Source organism: Hibiscus syriacus, unplaced genomic scaffold (genome assembly GCF_006381635.1).
Source record: "Hibiscus syriacus cultivar Baekdansim isolate YM2019G1 unplaced genomic scaffold, ASM638163v2 tig00111498_pilon, whole genome shotgun sequence".
Taxonomy (NCBI): Eukaryota; Viridiplantae; Streptophyta; class Magnoliopsida; order Malvales; family Malvaceae; genus Hibiscus; species Hibiscus syriacus.
Window position 1 is genome coordinate 83,530 of NW_024063104.1, and position 26,076 is coordinate 109,605.

General features: G+C 33.5%; 3 protein-coding genes, 1 long non-coding RNA gene and 1 pseudogene across 5 annotated transcripts; all 5 read left to right on the plus strand.

The window, feature by feature from the left end:
• The first annotated feature begins 5,247 nt into the window (after positions 1–5,247).
• Positions 5,248–6,018, plus strand: LOC120163831. The gene is made up of 3 exons (XR_005519687.1): positions 5,248–5,472; positions 5,554–5,604; positions 5,890–6,018. It is a non-coding gene; the product is annotated as an uncharacterized LOC120163831 (long non-coding RNA).
• Positions 6,019–6,106: 88 nt separating this feature from the next.
• Positions 6,107–9,282, plus strand: LOC120163835 (kinesin-like protein KIN-14S). Its single transcript, XM_039173657.1, has 9 exons — positions 6,107–6,200; positions 6,293–6,556; positions 6,652–6,931; positions 7,246–7,407; positions 7,535–7,774; positions 7,854–7,891; positions 8,019–8,182; positions 8,273–8,386; positions 8,509–9,282. Exons 1-9 carry the CDS (start codon positions 6,107–6,109, stop codon positions 9,280–9,282), a joined length of 2,130 nt encoding a protein of 709 aa, XP_039029588.1.
• A 2,543-nt stretch (positions 9,283–11,825) lies between these two features.
• On the plus strand, positions 11,826–19,694 carry LOC120163849 (acyl-CoA-binding domain-containing protein 4-like). Of its 2 annotated transcripts, none has more exons than XM_039173669.1 (18): positions 11,826–12,023; positions 12,334–12,404; positions 13,569–13,632; positions 13,737–13,808; positions 14,130–14,324; positions 14,413–14,490; positions 14,770–14,880; positions 15,630–15,696; positions 15,805–15,866; positions 16,296–16,435; positions 16,961–17,087; positions 17,180–17,294; positions 17,441–17,529; positions 17,852–17,935; positions 18,016–18,204; positions 18,378–18,533; positions 18,616–18,675; positions 19,306–19,694. In XM_039173669.1, the coding sequence occupies exons 1-18, from the start codon at positions 11,862–11,864 to the stop codon at positions 19,498–19,500; spliced, it is 2,037 nt and encodes a 678-aa protein (XP_039029600.1). In that variant the 5' UTR covers positions 11,826–11,861; the 3' UTR covers positions 19,501–19,694. The 2 variants fall into 2 exon arrangements, with proteins under 2 accessions (XP_039029600.1, XP_039029601.1); XM_039173670.1 differs by having other exon boundaries at positions 14,187–14,324.
• Positions 19,695–21,225: 1,531 nt separating this feature from the next.
• On the plus strand, positions 21,226–21,933 carry LOC120163836 (protein SRC2-like). The gene has a single exon (XM_039173659.1). It carries the CDS (start codon positions 21,226–21,228, stop codon positions 21,931–21,933), a length of 708 nt encoding a protein of 235 aa, XP_039029590.1.
• Positions 21,934–23,739: 1,806 nt separating this feature from the next.
• Positions 23,740–24,658, plus strand: LOC120163830 (annotated as a pseudogene).
• The last annotated feature ends 1,418 nt before the right edge of the window (positions 24,659–26,076 follow it).

Here is a 26,076-nt window from a genome sequence, read left to right on the forward strand (position 1 = left end):
AAAAAATATTTGAAAGTTAAGCAATTAAATTTAAAAAAATTAAACGTTAGCGACCGAAATAGGAGTGAGAAGATAGTTGAGTGATGAATGATGCAATTTACCCATAAAAAAGTGTCACGTGCAAACCATCCGTTAAGTTTTTAACGGTGAAGTACTAAAACGAAATAAAAATTAAACGTTAAATATAGTTTTGAAAAAATTGAAAGTTTAGGTACTAAAACATATCAAAATTAATAGTTTAAATACTAAATCTATAATTTATCAAACATTTTAAAGACCTTATTTTAAAGGTGATAACGGCCTCAACATCTTTTAAGACGGTATGCTGGATCAAAGTAAAACACATAACGGTTGCTTGATAATCAAGTCTTTGATGAGTTCGAAGTTCATTTTTGTGTAGTTTTGCTGCTGATAAATACTTGTTTAAGTTACTTAATTTGGATAGATTTATGAGCTTAAGTGTTTGTTGCCTTCAATAGGAAGGAGTAATTAATTGTTATGATATATACATCAATTTTGTTATTCTTTCTTAAAAACGTTAGCGAAAGATGATTCGATTGATACTAATTAAATAATTAAATATTTTTATTGATAAATTTTGATCTTAATCAATTTGTAAACTCTGTTTTTTTCTATTTATTTTTCTTAGTAACTGATACTTTTGATTTTTCATCGGGTGTTAGTCTTGACTAGTGTGTAAACTTTATTTTTTTGTGCTTATCTTTCTTAAAATAATACCAAATGCATATTTTTTTTCCTTTTTTTTTTCTTTTGTTATCCCTTTCAGATTTTTAGGGTTTTATCTAACTAATTCAGACATACTTGTGCTGCACACATGATTTTGATGAGTGAGTCTTTCAGCGAAGATATTTACATACACAAGGACTTGAATTCGAGTGCCAAACACACCTTTTGTTTAGTAACCAATACTTTTAACTTTTTATCGGTTGTTGGTCTTGATCAGTGTGTAAATTTTATTGTTTTGTACTTATCCTTTCTAAAAAAAAAATCAACGTGATTTACTTTAAAAACTTATCTTTTTTATATAGTTACTTTGGTCCTTACCTTTATCAGTGGATTAAAATATAATAATTCTATGCATTTAATATTTTTCCTATTTAGTCTATAAATATTTTTAATATGTGGTAACCAGTTTGATATCGTTTAAATAAGATTTTGAGTTTGAGTCTTTTACTCGCCAAAGTCAGATGTGTGACGCGGGTCAACCTGGATTAGTCAATGCAAAACTTTAGAACGATAGGGCAAAAAAAAATAATTGAAAAAATAAATAAATTGAAAGACTACCATGAACAAAAGAAAGTTAGAATGAAATTCAGGGACCAAGATAGGAATAATTGCAAAGCTTAGGGATTCATTTTTAAATGTATCGGGCCAAGAATAAAACGGACGACAAATTCTTTCAAACTTGAAAGAAACCATTTCAGAACCTCAAACTGAAAGATTGAAAAAGCTTCAGCACTCTCAGCTTTGATCATCTGAGTTCACTCTTCAATGTCTTCTTCTAAGAGGTAAAGTAAAGATTTGAGGCAAAGCTTTGAATTCATATGCATTTTTCATACATATACATTTCTATTAATTAATGATTGTAACATGAAAAGCTTGAAGCCAAAGCTTTGAATTCCCAGTTTTTCCTGAAATTTTTTATGTGTGATTTAATCCATGTTCTTTCTAGGTTTCGGAATGTGATATTGAGTATTGATCATGGTTTGAAGTGTTTAGAATTCTATAAACTTGCTCTTGGTTTTGGATTTCATTGCCAAGAAGCCATCTATTTTAGGGATGTTCTTGCATGGTACTAAATTGCGGTCGCGGTTTCCGCTGCGGGGTTGTGATTGCCGTTGCGGTATCGCAGTTGCGGAACTTACGATGTTACGGACATTACAGCATGGTTTGTTTCCTTAAAATAATTATGTTTTAAAATTACGGTTACGTGACCTTGATAACTGTTACGGTGTAGCGTAACACCGTGTTGCGGCCACAATTTAATACTATGTTTTCGAGGGTTTTACAGGCCAATTCTTCATTTTTTATTGGGAATCTTGATAACTTCTTAATTTGATCTCTTTTGTGGAAACTAGCATTGTGTTGTTCTTACTTGGGTGTGAATGTCGGATATTGGTGTATCCATCCCCGAGTTGGAGCGACGTAGACTAAAACAACTCGAAAAACATGGTGTCTTTGCTTGTTCACACCGACCGTGAAATGTCGAAATCATAGCTTGTATGGTTCATCACATTGGTGCTAGTAAATGCACTCGGGATGCTACTATAAGCCATATGATAAAGCTCCGAGTTTATCGAAGAGTTAACTAAACTCTTGAACTAAATCAAGAATTAAAATATTCACAGAAAAGGGATTTGTTTAGAGGAGTATCTTTTAATCTCTACCAATAATTTATGGCTAATCGAAAGGATTCGCGGTAAGAAAAAATGGATTCGAAATAGTATTGCTTGTGTTCATTTGCAAAATTGACAGCTTATCTGTCTTCTGGTAGGTCTAGAAGGAAAAATGCTGGAAATCATGAGCAAAATGTTGTTCCAAAAAAACCAGATGAGAAGTCTATCTCACCAGGAGAGAAGTCGAATGTAGCCGAAACAATAGGTCCGGCTATGATATTTCTGCCTGCTGGAACAAGCCAGGAGGAGTTGGATGCTGCATTGGCTTCTACCAAATATGGAGTAGCTTTAACTGGGGATGCGGCAACCGGAGCGTTGGGACCTGTTGTAGGGTTAGTGGACCTTTGTGAATTGGAGGATTCGTACTATTTTCGTGTCACCCTTCCTGGAGTATCACAGGATAAAAGTAAGTTTTCTCAAGGTTAATTACTCTGCAAGTAATCGATTATGACATGGGATGCTTGAAATGAACCTAATCTCTTCGTCAATTCTGTCCATTAGAAAAGCTTCAATCATCTTATTCGTCTATCTATCCGTTTCGTGTTGTTACCGGGAACAATATATCTGAAAAGTGTTAATCAAAGGGATATCAACCACTGGTGAGAAAGTAGTCCAAATGGGCTCTATGACCTTCAATATGGTGGCACAAAATCTCTGCCCGCCAGGAGACTTCACCGTTTCGTTCGAGCTACCAGGTCCTGTCATTCCCGAAGAAGTTACGAGTCATTTAGCCGATGGAATGCTTGAAGCCATTGTGAAGAAAAGGTATTTGAGAAGGCTCAGAGAGCAATGGTAATGGCTATTTCTTTTTAGTACATTCAATGTGGTAAAAACTATACCATAGACTTTTGAGCATGAGTTTCGAAAATGTGTAACACCCCAACATGAAAACTTTGGTGTTTAATAAGTATTTCTTTTCTCTAAAGTCTCGATGTTTTGTAGTCGTATTAATCTCGATTATATTTGGATAAACTATACAAATGATTTCGTATATTTTCATATATTTTTGGTCATCCGATTTTAGTCACCGGTTAAAAAATAAGAGTAATTGTGATCCGTTATGCTTCAAGTCGTTCGATTTTACTCCTATTAATCCATTAATATAAGGGATCAAAATCACTCTTTTTTTAAGCCAATGACCAAAATCGAATGATAAAAAATATAAGAGACCACTCGTATAGTTTACCTATCTTATTTGATCGACCCCAAAATTTTATTTGAAAGAAGGATTAATTATAAAATAAGTGTTCAAATTATAGCGTTTTTCATGAATAGATGTTTAAACTATTTTTTAAATGATTCCGGTGCCTAACATTACAAACGTAACCACTTTAGGTGATCGGGTAACATTAATTTCCTCCGTTAAGTAACATGTGTCATATTATGATAATTTCAAAAAAAAATTAAAATTGAAAAAAATAAAAGTATATTAAAAAACACAATCCCAAAATTTTGAAAACGTTGTTTGAACTCCTAAACTCACATCGATCGCCGCCCTTTGTCGTCGATAAAGCTCCACCCGATCGCACAATCGTAGACTTTTTGTTTTGGATGATCGTTTGACTTTTATCTTTTGAGAAAACTAAGTATTTGGGAAAACGAAGCTCTACCCCAATTCAAAGATCGGATTTGTTTTTGGGGTGTATGCATTTCCTTGGTTGCACGCCTCTATCGTAGGGTATATATGCTGCCTCGGGCTTTTCTTATTAACTATAATTGTCTTCTCAAGTATCTAGTTTCTGATGTATTGATGCAATGAGCCAGGTTAAAGCCAGCTAAGGTTGTTGTTTCTTCCAAGCTTCCGGTGGGTGCAGGTCTGGGTTCATCGGCTGCTTATTGTTTTGCACTTTCAGCAGCTCTATTAGCACTTTCAGCAGCGATGTCTAGAGCACGGCGAGCCTTTTTTTAATATTAATAAAATACGTTATGTAGCATTTTTAATGAGTTAACGATCAAATTTAACGGTCCGTCACGACTTGACTCATTTTAAGTAACAAAATGAAATATTAGACCCTAAATTAAAAAAGCGAGCATAGATTGAACACCTTTTGTATACTTAAACCTTATATTTATCGTACTTTTACTATTTATTAGAGTTAATTGCATCATTATCTCTAAACTATAATCCTCATTTTAAATTGATCATTAAAATTTGGAATATTTCAATTTCATCCTCAAACTATAACTCTCATTTTTTAAAATTAGATCTTAAAATTTTTAAATATTCTAATTTCATCCCTAAATTACAATCTTATTTCTAAATTGGTCCCCAAACTTTTGAAACTTTCAATTTCATTCCTAAATTCATCCAAATATGTAATAAGTTTCAACCATAGTTTAACCTAAAGATTATTTTTTTTCAAACATATAATAGTATAACTTGACCTAACAATTTTATTAATAAGAACTGTGATTAGTATATATATATAGTTTGGGATAAAATTGAAATGTTCAAAAAATTTGTTGACTGAAGGTCATAGTGAGGATGAAATTGAAGTGCTCAAAGTTTGAGGGTAATTTAGAATAATAGTAATAGTTAAGGGATGAAATTGAAATATTTAAAAGTTTAAAGACCAATTTAAAATGAGAGTCATACTTTGAGGACATATGTTGCGTGATAAATTTGATGATTATTTTGGATATTCAGAAAGTTACGTGACTAAAAAGATTATTTCAGCATAGTTTAGTGACCTATGGGTGTACTTTACACAAAAGATATTTATATAGAAATAGCCGTTATAAACAGCTAAGTCAATCCAACGGCTCACGTGTCTCCATTTTGAGTCAAATAAGAAAGAAAAAACCCTACCTCCCATTTTCAAAATTTAAACTCAACGCATCGATTTAGCTCTCTCTCCTCAGTTTCTCATTTCTCAAAATATTCTCACTCTGAATATCTTTCAATCTCCCAAATTTTCTTCCTAAATCGTATAATTTTCCGTTGATTTTTTTTTCTTTTCTAATAATCGAGTTCTTGTTTTCTTTCTTTTTATTTCTCGTAATCAAATGGCTGAAATGGGCATGGAGAGTTCCGATCTAGTCGTTCTTGACAAAGGTTGCGATTTGATTTTCTCTCTCTTTTGCTTCAATTTTGTTTTATGTTTCTGATCTGTGAAAAACTGTGATGTTTTTATAGATCCAACGGTGGAGAATTGCGGATCAAAGCCTTCTCCGAACTCTCACACTGGTTAGCTCTTTTTCTTTATTTCTTTCTTTACTTCGGAGTCAAATTTTTAGTGAAGTGTTCTCTAAATCTGAAAGGAAAGTTAGCAGTTAGGATTATTTTTCACTTGTTCGATACCCTAGAAATTTCTTATTTGTGATCTTTCTTGTCTGGTTCAGAACTTAGAATAATGTTCTTTTTCTTTTGGTGCATTTGTATGTTCAAATTATCATATTTGGGAAAGATTATGTTATTTAAGTATTTTGAGTAATTTGATACTAATTTGAAGAATATTGGCTGGTTCTTTAGAACTTTTAGAAGAGCATACCGACTCCATAGATGAAGATACTATATCCAGCATGAACAAAGAAGTATCTCCAGCTCAGGGGCCAACTCTTCCGATATTACAGAAAGTTATTAAGTTGAGTAACAGTGTTCGGGTAAAATAGAGTACGCTATTGCTTTACATAAGCTTGATATATAATTTTTCCTTGTTTTTCATTAATGCTTCGAGGGATTGACTTTAATGTCACAGACTTTGAAGAACGAACATGAAATTCTGTCTAATCAAGTGAAATCTTTTCCTGGTCCTGATGTTGTGGGAACTCTTCAGCTTCTGAGTAAGTAATAGATTGAAGAAACGAAAGTATTGTGTCTCTGTGTTTTTATTTATTTTCATTTGAATTGATTTTTTGTTTTTTGTTTGGTATAGATAATGAATATGAACTTCTGAAGAAGAAATACCTAGACGAGTCATCAGAGAGGAAGCGCCTTTACAACGAAGTGATTGAGCTTAAAGGAAACATCAGAGTTTTCTGCAGATGTAGACCTCTAAACCAAGTTGAAATCTCGAATGGTTCCTCTTCTGTGGTTGAATTTGATTCGTCTCCGGATGCTGAGCTGCAAATAATTTCTTCTGATTCTTCCAAGAAACAATTCAAGTTTGATCATGTATTTAGGCCTGAGGATGGCCAAGGTGCCCCTAAGATCTCTTGATTGAGTTACATAACCTGAGATGTCTTCACCGAGGTTTACTGTAAATGTTTTTAATTCTCTGTTCATTTTATGCAGATATTGTATTTGCACGAACTAAACCCATAGTCACATCTGTGTTGGATGGCTATAATGTTTGCATATTTGCATACGGACAAATTGGAAGTGGGAAAACATTTACTATGGAGGGAACTCCGGAAAATAGGGGAGTTAATTACAAGACATTGGAGGAGCTGTTTCGAGTTGCTGGAGACAGAGGTGGTGTGATGAAATATGAATTGTTTGTCAGCTTGATGGAGGTCTACAACGAAAAGATAAGGGACCTTCTAGGAGAAAACTCCAAACAGCCTGCTAAAAGGTTTATTCCTAACATTGATTTGTGTATGGTTGGCTAATTATTAGAGTCTTGTTGCAAGACAGACACTTATGTGCAATCTATTTACTTTTATCTCCATAAAGAAAGAAATTCATTGGCATAAACTTTAGTAACTGTTCTTAGGCACGGGACAATATGCTGAGAATATAAAAAAAATCCATTATTATTGGAAGATAAAAAATAAAGCTCAGAATTTCCAACCATTCTCTGCTTAATGTCTTCCCTGAAGAAGATTTTAGAAACCCATATTTGGAGAGTTAATTCCAATGTTGAACTCCGACACTATGTTCATATAGGTTGGATATCAAGCAAGCGGCAGATGGAACACAAGAAGTTCCAGGAGTTGTTGAAGCTAGTGTTTACAATACAGAGGAAGTTTGGGAGCTGCTAAAGTCTGGAAACAAGGTCAGATCAGTTGGAGCTACCAACGCCAATGAAATGAGCAGTCGTTCTCACTGGTACTATCTTACTTTCTATTTGTTTGTTTCTGAATTATGTTTAAAAGGCTAGACCTTTTGTGATCCGATAAAAATGCTTTCGTTATTCAACAACTCTGGCCGAGAAATAGTGGTGCGTTAACTATAGTGACCAGAATTTTTCTCTTTGCTGCTTGTTACGTGTAACAGTAAGGGGAACAAATTTGATAAATGGCCAAAAGACTAGGAGTCACCTATGGCTGGTAGATTTGGCTGGCAGTGAGCGTGTTGGGAAGATTGAAGTCGAAGGTGAAAGATTGAAGGAATCCCAGTTCATAAATAAATCTCTTTCAGCGCTCGGTGATGTAATTTCCGCCCTGGCATCTAAAACGTCCCATATTCCTTACAGGTTTCTTCCTTTCCCTCTCTTTCCACCCTCGTTCTCGTTCACAAACAACACCTTTATTCTTTCTACTACTCCAAAACAGGAACTCAAAGCTCACACATATGTTACAGAGCTCTCTAGGTAAGCTCTTTTCTCATCATAGTATCAATGGAAGTTGATGCTCTTTAACTGAAGCTAATCTGGAAAGATTGGCCATGAAGGATCTGTATTCATGTTTTGTGGCCTAATGGCAAATCATGAAATGCAGGAGGAGATTGCAAGACCGTGATGTTTGTACAGATCAGCCCGTCTAGTGCCGACCTCGGGGAGACCCTCTGTTCACTGAATTTTGCTAGCCGAGTTAGGGGGATTGAAAGTGGGCCTGCCCGCAAACAGGTGGACCTTACTGAGCTCTACAAGTATAAGCAAATGGTATGGCAAATTGATGAGACTTGAAAATTCTCTCTTAACATTTGTGGTATATTCAATTTGTTTGATCTCTGGTTATTGTTTAATTAACAGGCAGAAAAGTTGAAACATGATGACCGGGAAACAAAGAAGTTGCAGGATAATGTGCAATCTTTGCAGCTGAGACTTTCTGCCAGAGAACATATATGCAAAAGTCTCCAAGAAAAGGTAATCATACATTAAACAAACCGAAGCGATTATCTCTGAGATGTAGGATAGGCTTTTCCGATTGTAAAACTTTTAGTAGCAGTCTAGATTCTGATGCTTCTCTTCGTGGTATTCGATGTCAGGTTCGTGATCTAGAGAATCAGCTAGCAGAGGAACGGAAGACCCGATTAAAGCAGGAAACCAGAGCTTTTGCTTCTTCTTCTGCTGCTGCTTCTACTAGACCACTTAGACAAGCAGCAGAGAAAAAACCACCACTCGGTCCATCGAAAGCGAGGTTACCACTGCGAAGAATCAGCAACTTCGTACCCCCAGCATCACCTTTGGCCACCATCAGAAAGAAACCTAGAATGTCAATGGTAGCATCATCAAACGACAAAGAAAACAACTCCGAAACCGCAATGGCAAACAGAAAAAACCTTTTGAAACCAAGACGTTCTTCCATTGCCATCAAACCTCCAACAGCCAATACTCAAGTCCTTCAGCCTAAAAGGCGAGTATCCATCGCTACCCTCCGGCCAGATTTGCACGCTACAACGCCACTCCACAGGCCAGCTTCCGGTGTCAACAATGGTACAATGGACAGACCATCATTAGCACGGGATGCTAGGAAGGCAAGATATTCAAGGTTGTTTTCTCCATTGCCAGAGTTTAGGAACCCATCAGAAACATCACCTACAGCCATGAGAAGCAGCAGCAAGTTCATGGGGAGCCCTACGGCCGCCGCGCATGCAGTAGGTTCATGGAAGCCGAGGCATCCGACCATTGTTGCTTTGCAACGGAAATCGTTGGTGTGGAGTCCACTCAAGTTAAAAGGTATTCAAAGTAGTTACAGGAAGTCGTCGTTTTTGCCTTGGCGACATTCTTCCGACATTCAACAGATTGATTACCAAAAGTGAACATGCTGTTCTTTCCTATATAGTCTTGTATTTAGTCTAGAATTTGGATTTACAAATTCTATTGAAACATGGTGTTGGTCATAGATTTTAGTTGCCTATCATAAACTTTAACCTGATTCAAATGGTTACATAGTCTACCGGCCAGATCGAAACTTGTTTTAAGGTTATCGCGATATTACAACTACATCCGCAATTTACAAATACACATACAATTATTTTTAGAAAACAAATCACATGATGAACTTAAGCTTTTAAAATTTCATAGAGGTGAATTTGAATTTACAAATACAATTTGGTTCGTGTTTAATTATTTTGTGCCGATAACCAGCAATTGATACATTTCATGTTCTTGTGTCGAATTCGTCTTAGTTTTAGCTAATCTTCCGTTCCGTGTTCATATATTCGTGTCTAAAAATATCGAATTCAAATCGTGTTCTAGTTACCAGAACATTGATTCATACATGTTTCCTTGGTCATATTTCACATTATATTAATGTCGTTTTCTTATACATTCGATCGCATTTGAGTTGCTTTACCGTTTCGTATTCGTATGACTGTATCCGCGTCAAAAATTATCGAATATCCAATTCTCGGTGCTGAATACTGTTTGTCGATGTAACATGCAGAGATGTAACATTGCAAGCTTGCATCCATGCTGTCCCCAAAACCTGCCTATTTACCCAGAAATACAGAAGTGTATGGGCAAAATTAAGACTCAATTATTAGCTTTGATGCCAACTTTTATATGACATTTCTTTATTTTTCATTTTTAATAATACCAACTTTAATTCAATTACTTTTTGCAGTTATTTTTTAAAAAATAGGGTAAGTTTCGTATTTAGTATCTAAACTATCAGTTTTTGTCCGTTTTAATACTTAAATTTTCAATTTTTTCAAAAGTATACCTAACGTTTAGTTTTTGTTTTATTTTAGTACTTCGTCGTGAAAATTTTAAACGACATTTTTAAATTACATCGTTTCTCACTCAACTATCTTCTCACTCCTATTTTGATATTGAAATTTAAAATTTTTTAATTTAACTACTCAACTTTCAAATTGTTCCTATTTTAATCATTCTAATTTATCTTATTAATAATATCTATGGCATGAATTTTTTATTATTTTATTAATATATAATTAAAAATAAAAAATAATTAAATTTTAAAGTTAAGAGTGATTAATGTAGGAGTAATTTTAAAGCTAAGTAATTAAATTAAACTTTAGTGACCAAAATAGAAATGAGAAGATAGTTGAGGATGAGTTATGTAATTTATTCATAAAAAGGTGTCACTTGCAAATTATCCGTTAAGCTTTTAACGGCGAGGTACTAAAAAGAAACAAAAACTAAACGTTAGGTGTGATTTTGAAGAAAAAAAATAAATACTAAAACAAATCAAAACTGATAGTTTAAGTAATAAATAAGTTATACTTGTAAACACTTAGAATGATTTTAAATTAAATATTAAATTTTTTAGTTTTATCAATCAAGTTACTTAATATTTTAACTGATAATAAATGAATTATTAATTGTTAATATTTTTTATACTTTATTTCAAAAAAAAAATTGGTGTGTTACCTCTTTAATAATAAATAATAAAGAAAATATAATTTTCTCTTCTTCCCAAAGAAAAAAAAAATATTTTTCTCCATTTTCTTATAAAGATATCTAATGATCATTTACATCATTTGTTTTATGAATTGGTTCAATTTAATTAAAATTACAAGTTCACCAATCAAAAGAGAATAATAAATTGAAGATTAAAATGATTTTTTATAGAAAGGATGAAGTATAGAAATGGTCTCCTTATTGGATGAAGATTTAGTTAGCCCTTCAATTATTAAAAAATTATAAAATAGTCTTTTGATTATAGAATATTGTTTTGTTAAGTCTCTCAACCATTAAAAGTTACAAAATGATCTCCGACATTCATTATGTTTTAAACTCATTGTTTTCTTTTAAAAAAAATTGACGTCAGTTTGAGTGAACGTTAATATGTTGACAGTGATATGATAAAATCTGATCCCAGAATCTTAAACGAATAACATATCTCAGTCATCATGCTAATGTTCAGTTTAGACGATAGTCAATTTTTTAACGGAAAAAGACGAGACTGGAACATAATGAATAGTTGGATGATCGTTTTGTAACTTTTAATGGTTGAGGGACACAACAAATCAACACTCTACGGTCAGATAACTATTTTATAACTTTTAATAGTTGAAAGACTTAATAAAATAATATCTTATAGTCATATAAACAAAGTAAAGTTATAATAAATTTATATTTTATTTTATTTTTAGGATTAAAATAATATAAGCTTTATTATAGGAATAAAATAAGTATATATATCCAAGAGGCTATTATAAGCACTTACTATTGCATCTTCAATTTTGTAAAAATAATTATAGATACAATTTTTTTTATAAAAAACCTGTAAAACCAATTATAATTTTAGTAATATAATTTTATGGACCCTGTAAATGAATATATGTATATACATGAATTTCCAACCAAATCTATTGATCCACCAGAAAAACACAGAGGAGAAGGATATCAAAAGGAGGAGGAGGAGAAGGAAATGACGACAATGGCGAGGACAAGCGCTGGCCTCGCGGCGGATCGATTCTATTCGGCGGCTGTTTACGCTGGATTCGACGGATCTTACAATTCCGACAACAACGAGATCAGTTCCAGGTTCTCAAACGATGTCGCTTTGATCCTCTACGCATTATACCAGCAGGTTCAATTTCACCATTCTCATTATCTCCCTTACATCTGTATTTCATTGGATCTGGTCTTCCTCCGATGCCACGCCGTTTTGCTTTTTGCTGATTTTCTCTTTGTATTAGTTGCATTTCCGCTAATGTGATGTTTTTTTTCCAGCTAAGATTTTCGTATTTTAGATTGTTTTGTATATGATTGTTACGTTTTACAATTCGTATGTTGAATTGTTCATCTCTTGGATAATCGAATAAGCATTTATTTGTTATTGAATTGGGAAGGTTATTTCGTTAGGTTGTTGATTTTCGGCTTTGTTTTGTGATTTACAGTCTACTATAGGTCCTTGTAATGCTCCGAAACCAAGCTCGTGGAATCCTGTCGAACAGAGTAAATGGAAAAGGTCTGCAAATCTTCATTTGCTGTGAGTTTAATGTTTACCTTTATGGTGTTGTTGTTGTATGTAACGGGATAATCTCGTTATAATGTTTGATTTGGTATGCTTAATTATGGAGGGACGCTAGGGTGATAAAACTCGACTTGAAAAATCGATCTTTTTTATACAATTCGACTAAAAAAAATTCAATTTGAATTGATTCAACTTGTAATTATATTAACTCGATTCAACTAGAAATTTTTTCAAATTCGAGTCGAGTTATAAAATAGAACTCGAATAAATCAAAAAATTTAATAATTAGTGGATTGGTTTTATAGTTTGAGTTGAGTGACTCAATTCTATATGATATATGTATATATATCAAATATGAAGAAATATACATGAATTGTATATGGTTATAGAAAACCGTTTAAATTGGAATCAAATAGGATTGTAATATTACAAATATTTACAATTAAATTTAAACAGAAACTCGAACAACTCAACTCGAAAATTTTTTTAAATAAAGTTTGAGTTATAAAATATGACTCATTAACTCGAAATTTTTTTACTCGACTTAATCGAACGCTATCCCCTAACGGACATTGGATTTTATGTTGAGGAAACTTATAAAATTTTAGAGGGGAAAACTCATAAAATTTTAAGAGAATAGATTATCAATAGAAAATACAATATCTGTTATGTGAGGATTTGAAATTTTCAGAGGATGAATTCTCCCGCCGGTCTTTTGGTCCATCCCTGTGCTTCGGGTTGTAGCTTTTGCCCGTGTTACACTAGGATATTTTAGTTTGGAATGGTTATGCTTAGAGTGGTCGTGTTTTGTTCCATTTGCTCAAGAAAGGTATAATGATAGTAATGTTGATTCGGAGAGATGTGAATCAATAGTCAGTAGGTCATATGTTGTTTTTATGGTTTTTAGTTGGATCAATATTTTGTAACATTGTGGCACTGTGCTGCATAGTTTATATTTATCTGGTCTGGATTGGTCCAAGTTTCAGTCTGCCATATATGCATGCTTTTTTCTTTTTTAGGTATTTGTAGAACAAGAATTTGGCTGGTTCACAAACTTAATATATTTCAGACGGATGTTGTCCCCATATAACGTTTTTTCCCTTCTTCCATTTCATAATTGTTTTTCTCCTAAAGCTTTTTTTCTTTTAATTTATACAGCTGGCAGCAGCTTGGTAACATGACTACTACAGAAGCTATGCGTCTCTTTGTGAAAATATTGGAGGTACAAGCCAATAACATTTTCTGATTTTTTATGCATATATATCAGTTTAGTTTGATTTGTTGATTTTTTCTATTTTATTCCTTATTTTTTGATTTCTTGTTCAGGAAGAAGATCCAGGATGGTATTCAAGGGTTTCTAACTCTGTTTTGGAGCCTGTTGTAGATGTAAAAATGAATGTAAGATGTTTTCACTGTTTTTGTAGCATATGATTTTACTATTTCTCAGTGTCTGTTATCTTTACAGTTTTGGTTGGGTGACTTTACAGTTTTAATTGCATTTAACTCTGCTTCGTAGCTTGTTCTCAACTTTTGAAGAATTTTTACACCATAGTTTTTAAATATTTTAATTTGATTTTTAATTATTGTATGCTTAATTGTTCTTTTATCGGTACTTAGTATTGGAAGGAGAGAAGCTAAGCTGCTTAATAGGAGATACTTGTATTTGATAAGCTTGTTGGTCTATGTACTTACTTTTACCCACTGATATGCATGTCATAGCATTACTCAAATGTTGAGCGTATCACTGAGAATGAGAATTCTTTTGCCGAGGCAAAGAATGTTTCTGCTGAAAATGGTAGCCTGATAGAAACTCAGGACAAAGATGTTGTATCGGAAGGCCTTGGTTCGGTTGACATATATGATCTGTGGATTTCACCTCCAATAAGTGGCCAACGTCCCAAAGCTCGATATCAAGTATTGGCATATATATCATTTAAATATCAGTCTCCTCTTCTTTTCTTGCCTTTGCCCTCATCTAAGAGCATTTACATTTTTTTGCCAGCATGGAGCAGCAGTTGTGCAGGACAAGATGTATATATATGGTGGAAACCACAATGGCCGTTACCTCGATGACCTTCATGTAAATAAACCATTTACATCAGTATGCAATACACATGCTTCCTGACGTGTTGTGCGTGCATGCGTTTCCCTTATAAATATCCTAATAAAAGTTCAGTTTGGCCCATTGTTTTGGACCTGAAACAAAATCTTACTAAACTTTAATTCTCAGTTTCCAGGCCGTTACTGGAAAACTCGGGTCTAATCCTGTAGTCTTGATAACCTGGCTTCTTGTTTATACGCTCATGCATCAGTATAACTACACATGATAGCTTTCCTCCTAATATGAGGAGTGGTTCAGGTTCTAGATTTTCGAAGTTGGACTTGGTCTAAGGTTGATGCGAAGGTTGGACCTCAGTCAGAGAAATCACCATCTCCAAAAAACATAGCCCCGTGTGCTGGCCATTCATTGGTTAGTAGATAGCTGATGTTCTTTGTTCTTTTTCTTTTTTTTGGATAATTAAGCTTTTATTACCCAAAGAAGCAATGTCTGCTACAAAAAACACCGATCAGAAAAATTTACACTCTAATTACAAAAGAATGATCGGCTAATCGATACCCCAAGATATACAAAGATTGGAGTTTACATAATCAAGCCTATTTATCTTTTTCCCCCTTAGTTTAATTCCTACGAATTCTTTGACGTTGCTAAGGATTTCTTCTCGTGTCCTAGAGGTTCCTTTGAATATTCTTCGATTGCGTTCCTCCCACAAGCCATAAATGCTTGCACACCAAGCAAGTTTAAGAATAGTAGAGATAAGAGATTTTCCTTTCCATGTGTTGGAAGCCCAAGTTACCATATTCTCCCAAGAATCAATTGTCTTCTTTAGTCCATTTAGGAGAAGAATTTTCTGCCTCAAAAAAGAAGCATACGAGCAATCGAAGAACAAATGATTACAGTTTTCCATCATTTCATTACATAGGACACAAATTCCATTAGTTGAAATCCCCATATGAATGAGTCGGTCACGGGTAGGAAGTCGATCTAAAAGAGCCATCCATACAATCAAACTATGCTTGGGTAAATGGTGAGCAATTCTCTGATGGGAATGCGTACATCTTTTTAGAATCTGTTTTCTGAAACACTATACCTGCTGTTGTCTGTCTTACAACTATTGTTTAACTCTTTTTCTTCTTATCTCTTCCTTTCTTTCCCCTCAGATAGCATGGGAGAACAAGCTTCTTTCAATTGCCGGCCATATGAAAAATCCGTCTGAAACTATTCAGGGTACATGTTTCTGGCCTCTCATCGTAATTTCAGAAAGTTGAGGGTTTTATCATTTGTCTCTTCTTTTCTATTGATGACTTATTCTATTGTTCTGTATTCTTATGGCAGTGAAGGCATTTGATCTTGAAACAGGTACATGGTCAATCTTAAAGACCAATGGCAAAGCACCGGTATTTATATGTTCTTCCTCTTCACTACCCCCTTCCTCCTGTTTTTCAACTAAAAAATTTCTGCAAAGTAAAATTAGAAAACTATTGGTTTCATGATTCTTTTGAACAGCCTTTGGTTTTCTAATGTTTCTAAAATAGTCCCAGACCGCCTGTGGGCTTGATCTTCCTTGCTTAATTGTCTTTACGAAACTGAAAACTGAATCCGTACTAATGTTGATTGCCTGACAATATTTAGCTGAAAGTTTTCGAACCGTATTAATATACTTGGATAAAGGCTGGAGCCAAACATGTAAAAGGAAAAATGTCAGCTGCACTTGTGCTTGTATACGCCTCTCCCCTCGATATTTTCCCATTTTCTTAAGAGTTTTTTTATCAAATTCTTTTGCCAATATATTATGGCTTTTCCTAAGTTGTATGAGTTCCTTGCAGATCTCTCGTGGAGGTCAATCTGTGACCCTTGTTGGAACCACCTTGGTTATATTCGGTGGACAGGATGCAAACCAAACGCTCTTGAATGATCTATATATACTTGACCTAGAAACCATGACCTGGGATGAAATTGATGCTGCGTAAGATTGTTTTTAGCAATTTTATTCCTGAATTGTCCCTCCACACAGACATTAATTGATGTCTAAACTTTTTTGTTAAATATGTTCTACCGGCTCCTCTGTAGTCATTAACAATGAGATTGTAATTGAAATGATATTTTCTGCTTCCAAAATCTCAACAGCTGCCATTTAACTAGTATCTTGTTGCATAGCACTAGCTACCTAATCTGCTTAAGGTTCAAATATCGTACCAGCTAAGAGTCTTCTGTTTGAATTTCAATCTGATTCATAAGATTAACTTGTGATCAAAATCAATTTTTAATTAGGTTAACTTCATTTCTGTTAAGTACTTTATTTTAAATTTCGTAAGAATGCTACATTAAGCTTATTCTGAAGTGGTGATCCAAAATTACTGCTCATGCTTGAATTCCGGCTATTTGTTTTTGATAAATTAGCATTGGCCACCAATATAGCTTGGAAGAGTGTCATTTGAAATTTATATTCCTTAGTCACTCCTAATATTTGTTTGCCTTCATTGTCACACAGTGGGGTACCTCCATCACCAAGATCCGATCATGCTGTGGCAGTAAACGCAGAGCGCTACCTTTTCGTTTTTGGCGGGAGTTCAAATGCTACTTTCTTCAATGATTTGCATGTCCTTGACTTGCAAAGTGTAAGATAATTGCACTTTTTGTTTTTTTCTTTTCTCATTTGCTTGTCCGGGGAAATAATATCTGTATTCGTTTATGAATTTGGATTATTTAGATGGAATGGTCAAAACCGGCACAACAGGGTGTGTTACCAACACCTAGAGCTGGTCATGCGTGTGTGACTGTTGGGGAGAACTGGTTTATTGCTGGTGGTGGAGACAATCAAAGCGGTAAATATCTAAACGCTTAGTTTTAGTGTTATTATACTGTCAGCATTCTATATGTAGATACGAAAAAGCTTGACGGGATCCGTTGATTGTGTGAAGAAACTTGTATCACTACTTACTCTGTTGTTTGTGCTGTTCTCTTCTTGCAGGAGCGTCAGAAACTATAGCCCTTAACATGTCTTCGCTTGTTTGGTCCGTTGTGACATCAGTTCAAGGATCTGTTCCTCTTGCCAGTGAGGTATTTCACATTTTTACAAATGATTGTTGACTCAAAATGCAATGCACGTGGAAAATTATCCCTTTAGTCACTTAGAAATCATACAATTATAATTAGTTCAATGAAAAAAAATTGCACTTTAGTCCCTCCAAAAAACTTTAAATTCCTTCTGGTTCCTCTAAAATAGATCCCAGCCTTACCCCAGATGGAAATAGTTGGAACTTTTGGACATTGCACTTCTCTGCAAGAGGAATGCTAATATTTTATTCTACTGTTTGGACATTTTACTTCGTTGTGGCATATTGGTCGATAAAATTACAATATGATTTGCCTCTTATTTTAGGGGTTGAGTCTGGTTGTTGGCTCCTTCAACGGTGAGGATATACTCGTATCGTTTGGAGGATATAACGGTCGCTACAACAGTGAGGTAGAGGCACTTTTGGCCTCTTTTTTACGACTTCCTTGATCTTTTTGTTTCTATTTTGAGTTTTTATGTTTTGATTCCAGGTTAATGTTCTCAAGCCAAGTCGCAAGTGGACCTTACAATCGAATATAACGGTGGTTCCTGTCCATGAAAGTGCTTCTGCCGTGCGTAACGCTGCGAATCCTACCAGAGATCCACAGTCTGAGTTTGAAACTGGTCAAGACAGAAAAGTACGAGAAATCGTCATGGATAACATAGACTCAAAGCCCACAGTACGTACTATTTTGCTTGTGCATTCAGCATTCAAAGCCGATTAAGTTCATTAGACATCTGCTGATTGAAATCTTCACATACATCATTCATAACATTCAGAAGTAGCATCCGAAAATGGTTTTCGATCTCTGCAAAACTTCTATCAAGTCTCATAGTTTAAGTTCACCTGCAGAAATCCGAACGCGAGAAGACTAACGAGCTCATTATAGCGACACTCAAGGCCGAAAAGGAAGAACTGGAATCATCACTCAACGAGGAGAAGTTACAGTCTCTCCAGCTAAAGCAACAACTAAGGGAAGTCGAAACTCGAAACCTGGAATTATACAAGGTACTAATGTCTTGATCTACGATGTCATTGGCATGCATTTGCTTCGACATTTTGTTCTCACTAAATCACATTTACATCTTAGGAGCTCCAATCCGTACGTGCTCAACTCGCTGCCGAGCAGTCAAGATGCTTCAAATTAGAGGTATGATCAAATCAAGAGAACAATTACAATCTTATTAATTATAGCGTAAAATATACAAATAATCTCTCAACTATAGGATATTTTTTTTAGTCCCCCAACTATTATAAGTTACAAAATGGTCCCTTCGATTATAGGGTGTTGAGTCATTCGACTATCAAAAGTTACATAATGATCATCCGACAATTCATTATGTTTTAAATTCGTTATTTTCCGTTAAAAATTAACAATAGTCTAAGGTAAATGTTAATCTCTGTTTGAGATATGATAAAATCTGATTTTAGAATCTCAAACGATTATTATATCTCAAACAACAAATTAACATTCAGCCAATTTGCCGTTAATCTTTTAACGGAAAAGGACTAATTTGATACATAATTAATAGTTAGGTGATCATTCTAAAACTTTTAATAGTTGAAGAACTTAATAAAATAATATCTTATAATTTAAAGACCATTTTATAACTTTTAATAGTCGAGAGACTTAATAAACCAGTGTTCTATAAAAACCATTTTGTAACTTTTAAAAACAGCCATTCTCCGACGTGCACGGCTAGTGTACCTGCAAAATACAATAACTCCGCTCATTTGAAAAAAGCCTGCAATTGTCTTTTAATAACACTCGAATCAACAGGTCGACGTTGCGGAGCTCCGACAGAAGCTTCAGACGATGGAAACAATAGAGAAAGAATTCGAACTCCTGCAAAGACAGAAAGCCACATCCGAACAAGCTACCTTAAATGCAAAGCAGAGGCAGGGCTCGGGTGGCGTTTGGGGTTGGCTCGCCGGTAACCCAGAGGAATATACCGCCGTCGACGACAACGCCTGATAATACATGGGAAAATACTAACTAAATACTTGATCTCTTGATTTTTTTTTTCCTTCTCATTAATCGATTTTTTTGGTCAAAAATTATTTTCTCTATTTACCCTATTCTTTATGTGATGGGAATAAGATGTCTAATTAGTTTTTGTTGTTTCACATGTTTGTCAACTTTTGTACTTATTTCTTTTACTTACAATTTATGAGGTTTGTTTGTTTCTTGAAGAATATATCTCGAAAAACATATTTGGATTTTAAAAAGTTTTTTACCCAAAGAGGAGAGATTGTACACATAATAATACAATTTCCTACATTAATAATTGAAATTAGTTTTTTTTTGTTTTTATAAAAAGTTTAGTTCATGAGTAGTCTAGGATCACGGCATACATAAATTGGATCCAATTGTATTTATATAAGAATTTATAGATTGCTCGTTAAGAGTAACAAAGGTATGATTCGAATTTGACCTTATAAACTTAAATTCTTGAATCTCCACCACTTGTGTCAACACTAGTTGACGTAATTAATTTTATTAAATAAAAATGAAAATCTAAATTGTATGAAGAATATATAAAAATAAGTGTAAATTGATCATCTAAGTTGGATATTTTTTTTATAAAATCATTAGGATGTACATATTGTCACTTAAGGATAATAAAAATCATACCAAAAATGGTTAAAAATTCAATCAAATGACTTGTATGAATAATAGATACAAACAAACATAATTGTAACGATATAAAGGGTAAATATCATCAACGCTAATATAAAAATATATATAACAATGATGATTTGACAAGCTAGTGTTATCACAACTCAATCTCGACCTATATCCTGTAATTGTGGAAGCATATCAATATTGAGGCTGATTATCTAAAATAAATAGATTAACATGATAATCAAATAGATATTATATGAATCTGTAAAGTTGACATTTAATTTAATTTTTTTGATAAAAAGGACTTATGTACTACAAAAACATGAAAAACATGTTATAAAAATAAATAAAATCATTCGTTAATTTTATATAATTTTTTTTGTACGAAGAAAATAATAATCACATGATAAATAATATTAATGTGACTTTTTAATTGTTAAATTTTATGTCGTGTGTTTCATAGATGTGGTACTTAAGGTGACTTTAACTCTATATCGGAAAAGGAAAAATAGATTTTAATAATTGTGAAGTTACACATTTTATTAGATATGTAAATTAGAAACAATAATAAATCCATTAAATTAAATTATAAAATAAAAAAATATCTAAAATCAAGACATCTCGTCCATAATGAAAAAAATAATATAATAAAAATATTAATAAAATGTTTAAATTTTATTATTTACATGAATCGAGTAACTTTTATGGTAAAAGAATTATTGTTGTTCTTTAAAAATATGAGTTCGGGCACTATAAATATTAAAGATAATGTGGTTAATAATATGATAGATGAATTAAATTAATAATTCAAACACGATACGATTATCACATCAACATCATAACAGGTGAACGATGAAAAATATTAGTGAAACGATCACATTAGTATTTGCGTAGAATTAAAAGTCCCCATATCATACCATGAATCAAATTCTAATTTTCACTTTCCTCCTCGAACTCTTTCACTCGAGCATCGTCTATATATAAACATAGAAGCTTTGATCATCAATCCAATTTCAATTTCTGATACCTTTTAATCCATTCGTTCTTCTTTTGATTTTATTGATGAATGATATCATGGAGACTAGGATTTTAGAAGTCAATGTTGTATCCGCCGAGGTTTTCGATGACGTTAATGTTTTCAGTCAGACGACGGATGCATACGTCGTCGTTCTCATCAACGGTGATCATCGTTCGTCGGAGAGAACTCCGATCGGCAGAGTCCGTGGTTCGGGTTGCTATTGGAATCACACCATGAAATTCATCGGCGAAACCGCCGTCCGCAGCCTCGTATTCCATCTAAATTCCGAACGTCGACCAGAGGACGAAGGCATCGCCGCGGTCGAAATCCCCTTCGACGAGGAATTGTTTCATGGCTACGACGAAAACGTGACGGTAGCTCACCCGTTCGTCGCCGGTTTCCGTAACGGAGAGATCGAAGGTGTTTTGAATTTCACTTGTACGTTTAGAGACGGTTATTGGAAGCCATTGCGCTCGCCGGTAATCATGTATCCTCCGACGACTTATCATATGTCTGCAATGGCGTATCCGTTGCCATATCCATGGTGGAGCTTCGGGTATCCGTGTCTACCTCCGTGTTGCGGCGGATATCCGGCGTATGAATACAGGCAGCCACCTTTTCAAGGATATGGATATGGATATGGATATGGATATGGATATGAGTTTTATGGGGTTGATCATGATGATGAAGAAGATGATGCTGAAGAAGATTATGAAGATGATGTTGAACAGGATGATGAAGATTATTATGATGGTTTGATTTGATTATTTTGTTTTGAATTTTAATTGTTATTTTTATTAAATATGTTCATTAATCATTAGCGGTACTGCGATTTGTTTTATTTTGATTCACGAGTATTAATTTATAATTCAAATTTTATTTAAAGATTTTTGAGTCAAATATTTGAAATATTATGATCTAATTGATTGTTTTGAACAACTTTCTATAATATATATATAAAAGATAAATTACACAAATGATCACTTAACAACAAATGTAAATAAACAGAATGTTTGATGAATTATTCGTGAATTGTTAGTATAGTATTCGTTTGTAAAATAAATTAAACGAGTATGAATAAAAAAATTTATGTTAATTTAATAAATGAATGAACATTAAAAGTGGCGTGTTCAATATGTTTATGTTAACTAATAAGCTCGTTTATGAGCTTATTCATATGGGGTCATGAACAAGTTTGTTTACTCGACTTTTTTTATGGTTTAGATATTGGCGAATGTAGTGATTAAATTAAATACATGGTAAAAGTTGAAATTTAAATTGTGAATTTAAAGAGTTTAAGTACTAGTGATATAATTTTACCATTTTCTTTAGCTTTGCAAATTAAAAGGTAAGACTAAAAATTGAACATATAAACTAACGATAAATGAATGCTAAACGAATATGTTCGTGAACGTTAAATGAACACGTTCATGAACATATAAAAAACATTCACGAACATTAAACAAATATGTTCACGAATAATAAATAAACGAACATGAGCACATTCAAAAATAAATAAAAGAACACGAACACAATATTAAAAATTTAAACGAACACGAACCGAATATGAACACCTTAAAAAATAAACAAACGAACATGAAAATAACCATGTTCGTTCAAGCTCGATTCATTTACACCCCTACAATTAATTTTAGAGTTGATGTCGATATGACCATCATACTTTCAATTTTATCAATATGACCACATAACTATTTAAATGGTTTCAATCAAGTGCCGTTAACATTTAACGGAAGTGCTAACATGGTAGTTAATAAAATTGACATAATTATACATTTAGTCCTTAGTATTTACATATTCTATCAATTTAGTCATAATGAATTGATAGAATATGTAAGTACTAAGGACTAAATGTATAATTATGTCACTTTTGTTAACTACCACGTCAGTACTTTCGTTAAATGTTAACAACAGGTGACTTGATTGAAACCACTTAAATACTTATATGGCCATATTGACAAAATTGAAAATATAGTGGCCATATCGACACAATCCCATAGTTAAGTGGTCATTTGAGTAGTTTACTCATTTTTATATGTGGTATACATATATCATGCAGAGTTGAGGGCTTAAACTTAAAAATTAATATATTAATTATTAAAATTTCAACTTATTTGAATCTTATTTTATAACTCAACTTAAATTTAAAGTTCTTTTGAGTCGAGTTGAGGATTTTTTTATAAATATAATAATTTTTTTAATTTTTTAAAAAATTAAAATTATCAAAATGTGACGCATGTTACTTAAGAAGAAAATTAACGACAGATACGATCTGAGCATCTAAAGTGGTAATGTTTGTAACGTTAGACACCTGAATCAATTAAATAAAAGTTTGGACACTTATTTGTGAAATAGGATATAGTTTGAGTACTTATTTTGTAATTAAGACAAAATAGTTTGAGAGACGCGGAGAACAAATTCTAGAAACCACTTTACCACTTAAAAACCTCTTTCATGGCGGTTTCCATCCACCACCGTAACGTTCTTTCCACATTTTCTCTCCTATATAAACAAACCCTTTTTCGTTTTTTTTGTTCATCAATCCAATTTCAATTCGCAATAAGCTTTAAATTCCTTCACTTTCCTTTTGATTTTCCGAGAAAACGGTTTCATGGAGTTTCGACCATTAGAAGTCAATGTCATATCCGCAAAAGATCTCAAAGACGTCAATCTTTTCACCAAGATGGACGTGTACGTCGTCGTTTCGATCAACGGCGATCACCGTTCGGCGCAAAGGATTCCGTCGACAAGGGCAGTGGATCGAACCCGGAATGGAATTGCTCTTTGAAGTTCACCGTCGACGAAGCCGCCGTTCTCCGAAACGGGCTCAGCCTCGTGTTTCATCTCAGATCGGAACGTAAGCTCGGAGATAGAGATATCGGCACGGTTCAAGTTCCGGTTAAGGAGTTGCTTGATGAAGATGACGGAAACGGGAAGGTTAAACGGAACTTGAATTACGCCGTCAGGTTGCCTAACGGAAAAGCTAAAGGTGTGTTGAATTTCGCTTACAAGTTCGGCGAGAAGTTCATCGCACAGCTTCCGGTTACGGCGGAGAAGCCGGCTATGGCGTATCCACCGCCTGCAACTGGTTACCAAGGGCCGAGTTGGGGATCAATGGAGAAGCCGGCAATGGCGTATCCGCCGCCTGCAACTAGTTATCCTCCACCTCTTGGAGCGTATCCGCCGCCTGCAACTACTTATCCTCCACCTCTTGGAGCGTATCCGCCGTATGGATACCAACAGGCACCGGTTCAAGGGTATGGATATCCGGGACACGGTGGTTATTACGGATACCCTGCGGTGCAAAAACAGCAGAAGCCGATGAAGGGCGGCGGCATGGGAGCGGGGTTGGGATTGGGCTTGGCCGGTGGATTGTTGGGCGGAATGTTGATCAGTGATATGGTCGGAGATGCTTATGAAGCTGGTGTCGAAGATGGGCTTGACTTTGATTTTTAATTTAATGTTTTCTCTAATTGTCTTGAGTTATTATATTTGGTATAGGATAATCTGTAATTATACATAATTAATTAAATATACATATATATACGTGTTGTTATATTTTGATTATCGTTGCATTTAACTCTATTTTATTTCTCAAATTTGGGTTTTAAAAATTAAAATTATTTTATAATTAATCTTACTTTTTATAATGTAAAAACCTATTGTTAACTAATTATATGTTTATATATTGATCATTGTATTTCATTGAGGGATCATTGAATTGTATAGTTAATCGAAACCTTTAATAATAATATATTGTTATCGAAATTGAGAATTTAGATATTAAAAAATTGAGAATAGTTTAAATATTAAATGTATAATTTATTCTTAAGTTTAACTTTTTTTGATTTAATTGAGTATGAATTTATTCTATGGAAAAAGTATACAAATATCCCCTAACTAGAGAACGATGTTTTATTAAATTATCTGACAATTAAAAGTTAATAAATGATATTTTAATTATAAGATGTTACTTTTTCTAGTCATTCGATTATTAAAAATTGTAAAACAGTTATTCGATTATCTTATATATTTTAAACTCGTTATTTTTTGTTGAAAAATTTAACGGTAGTTTAAGTTGGACATTAACATGTTTGACTATAATATAATAGTTGTTTAAGATTATAAAATCAAATTTTATCGTATATCAGTTAGCAGATTAAAGTCCAACTCAAATTATCATCAATTTTTTAATAATAAAAGACAAATTTGGAACGTATAAAATAATCGGGGTAACCGTTTTGTAATTTTTATAATCGAGAGATTTAAAATAAAATAAAATCCTATAATCACAATACTATTTTATAACTTTTAATATTCGACAAACTTAATAAAATATCATCTTATGATAATTTGTACCTTTATTCTATTTTCATTTATAAAATGATCACCTTTAATTTAATACCGTTCACTATAAAGAAGGAATCAAAGCACAAAAACTAGATCATTATGAATCTTAATTTGATGTAAATATTCTGCCTGTCTATTTTTTTTTTGGATAAATAAGATTTTTATTATCAAAAGGAAGCAGAAACTGCTACAAAAGAACTAATTCAATCAATGGAAACAAGATCAAGGGAAAACTATGAACAACAAAATCAGACTATACCCCAATTGTTACATAAATCTAAATTAGCGCTATCTAATCTATTAATGTTTCTGCTACTTAGTGAGTACTAATTATGTGTTTGATTACAAGAAGAACTTCCTCCTCGGTTCTATAAGTACCTCTAAAAAGTCGATGATTTCTTTTCTCCCAAATTGTATAGTTGAAAGCACACCAAGAGAGCTTTAAAATGCTGGTAATAAGCGATTTTTCTTTCCAAGTTGCAGACGCCCAGATCAACAAGTTCGTGATAAAAGAGAATGATATTCTTATTAGAGGATTC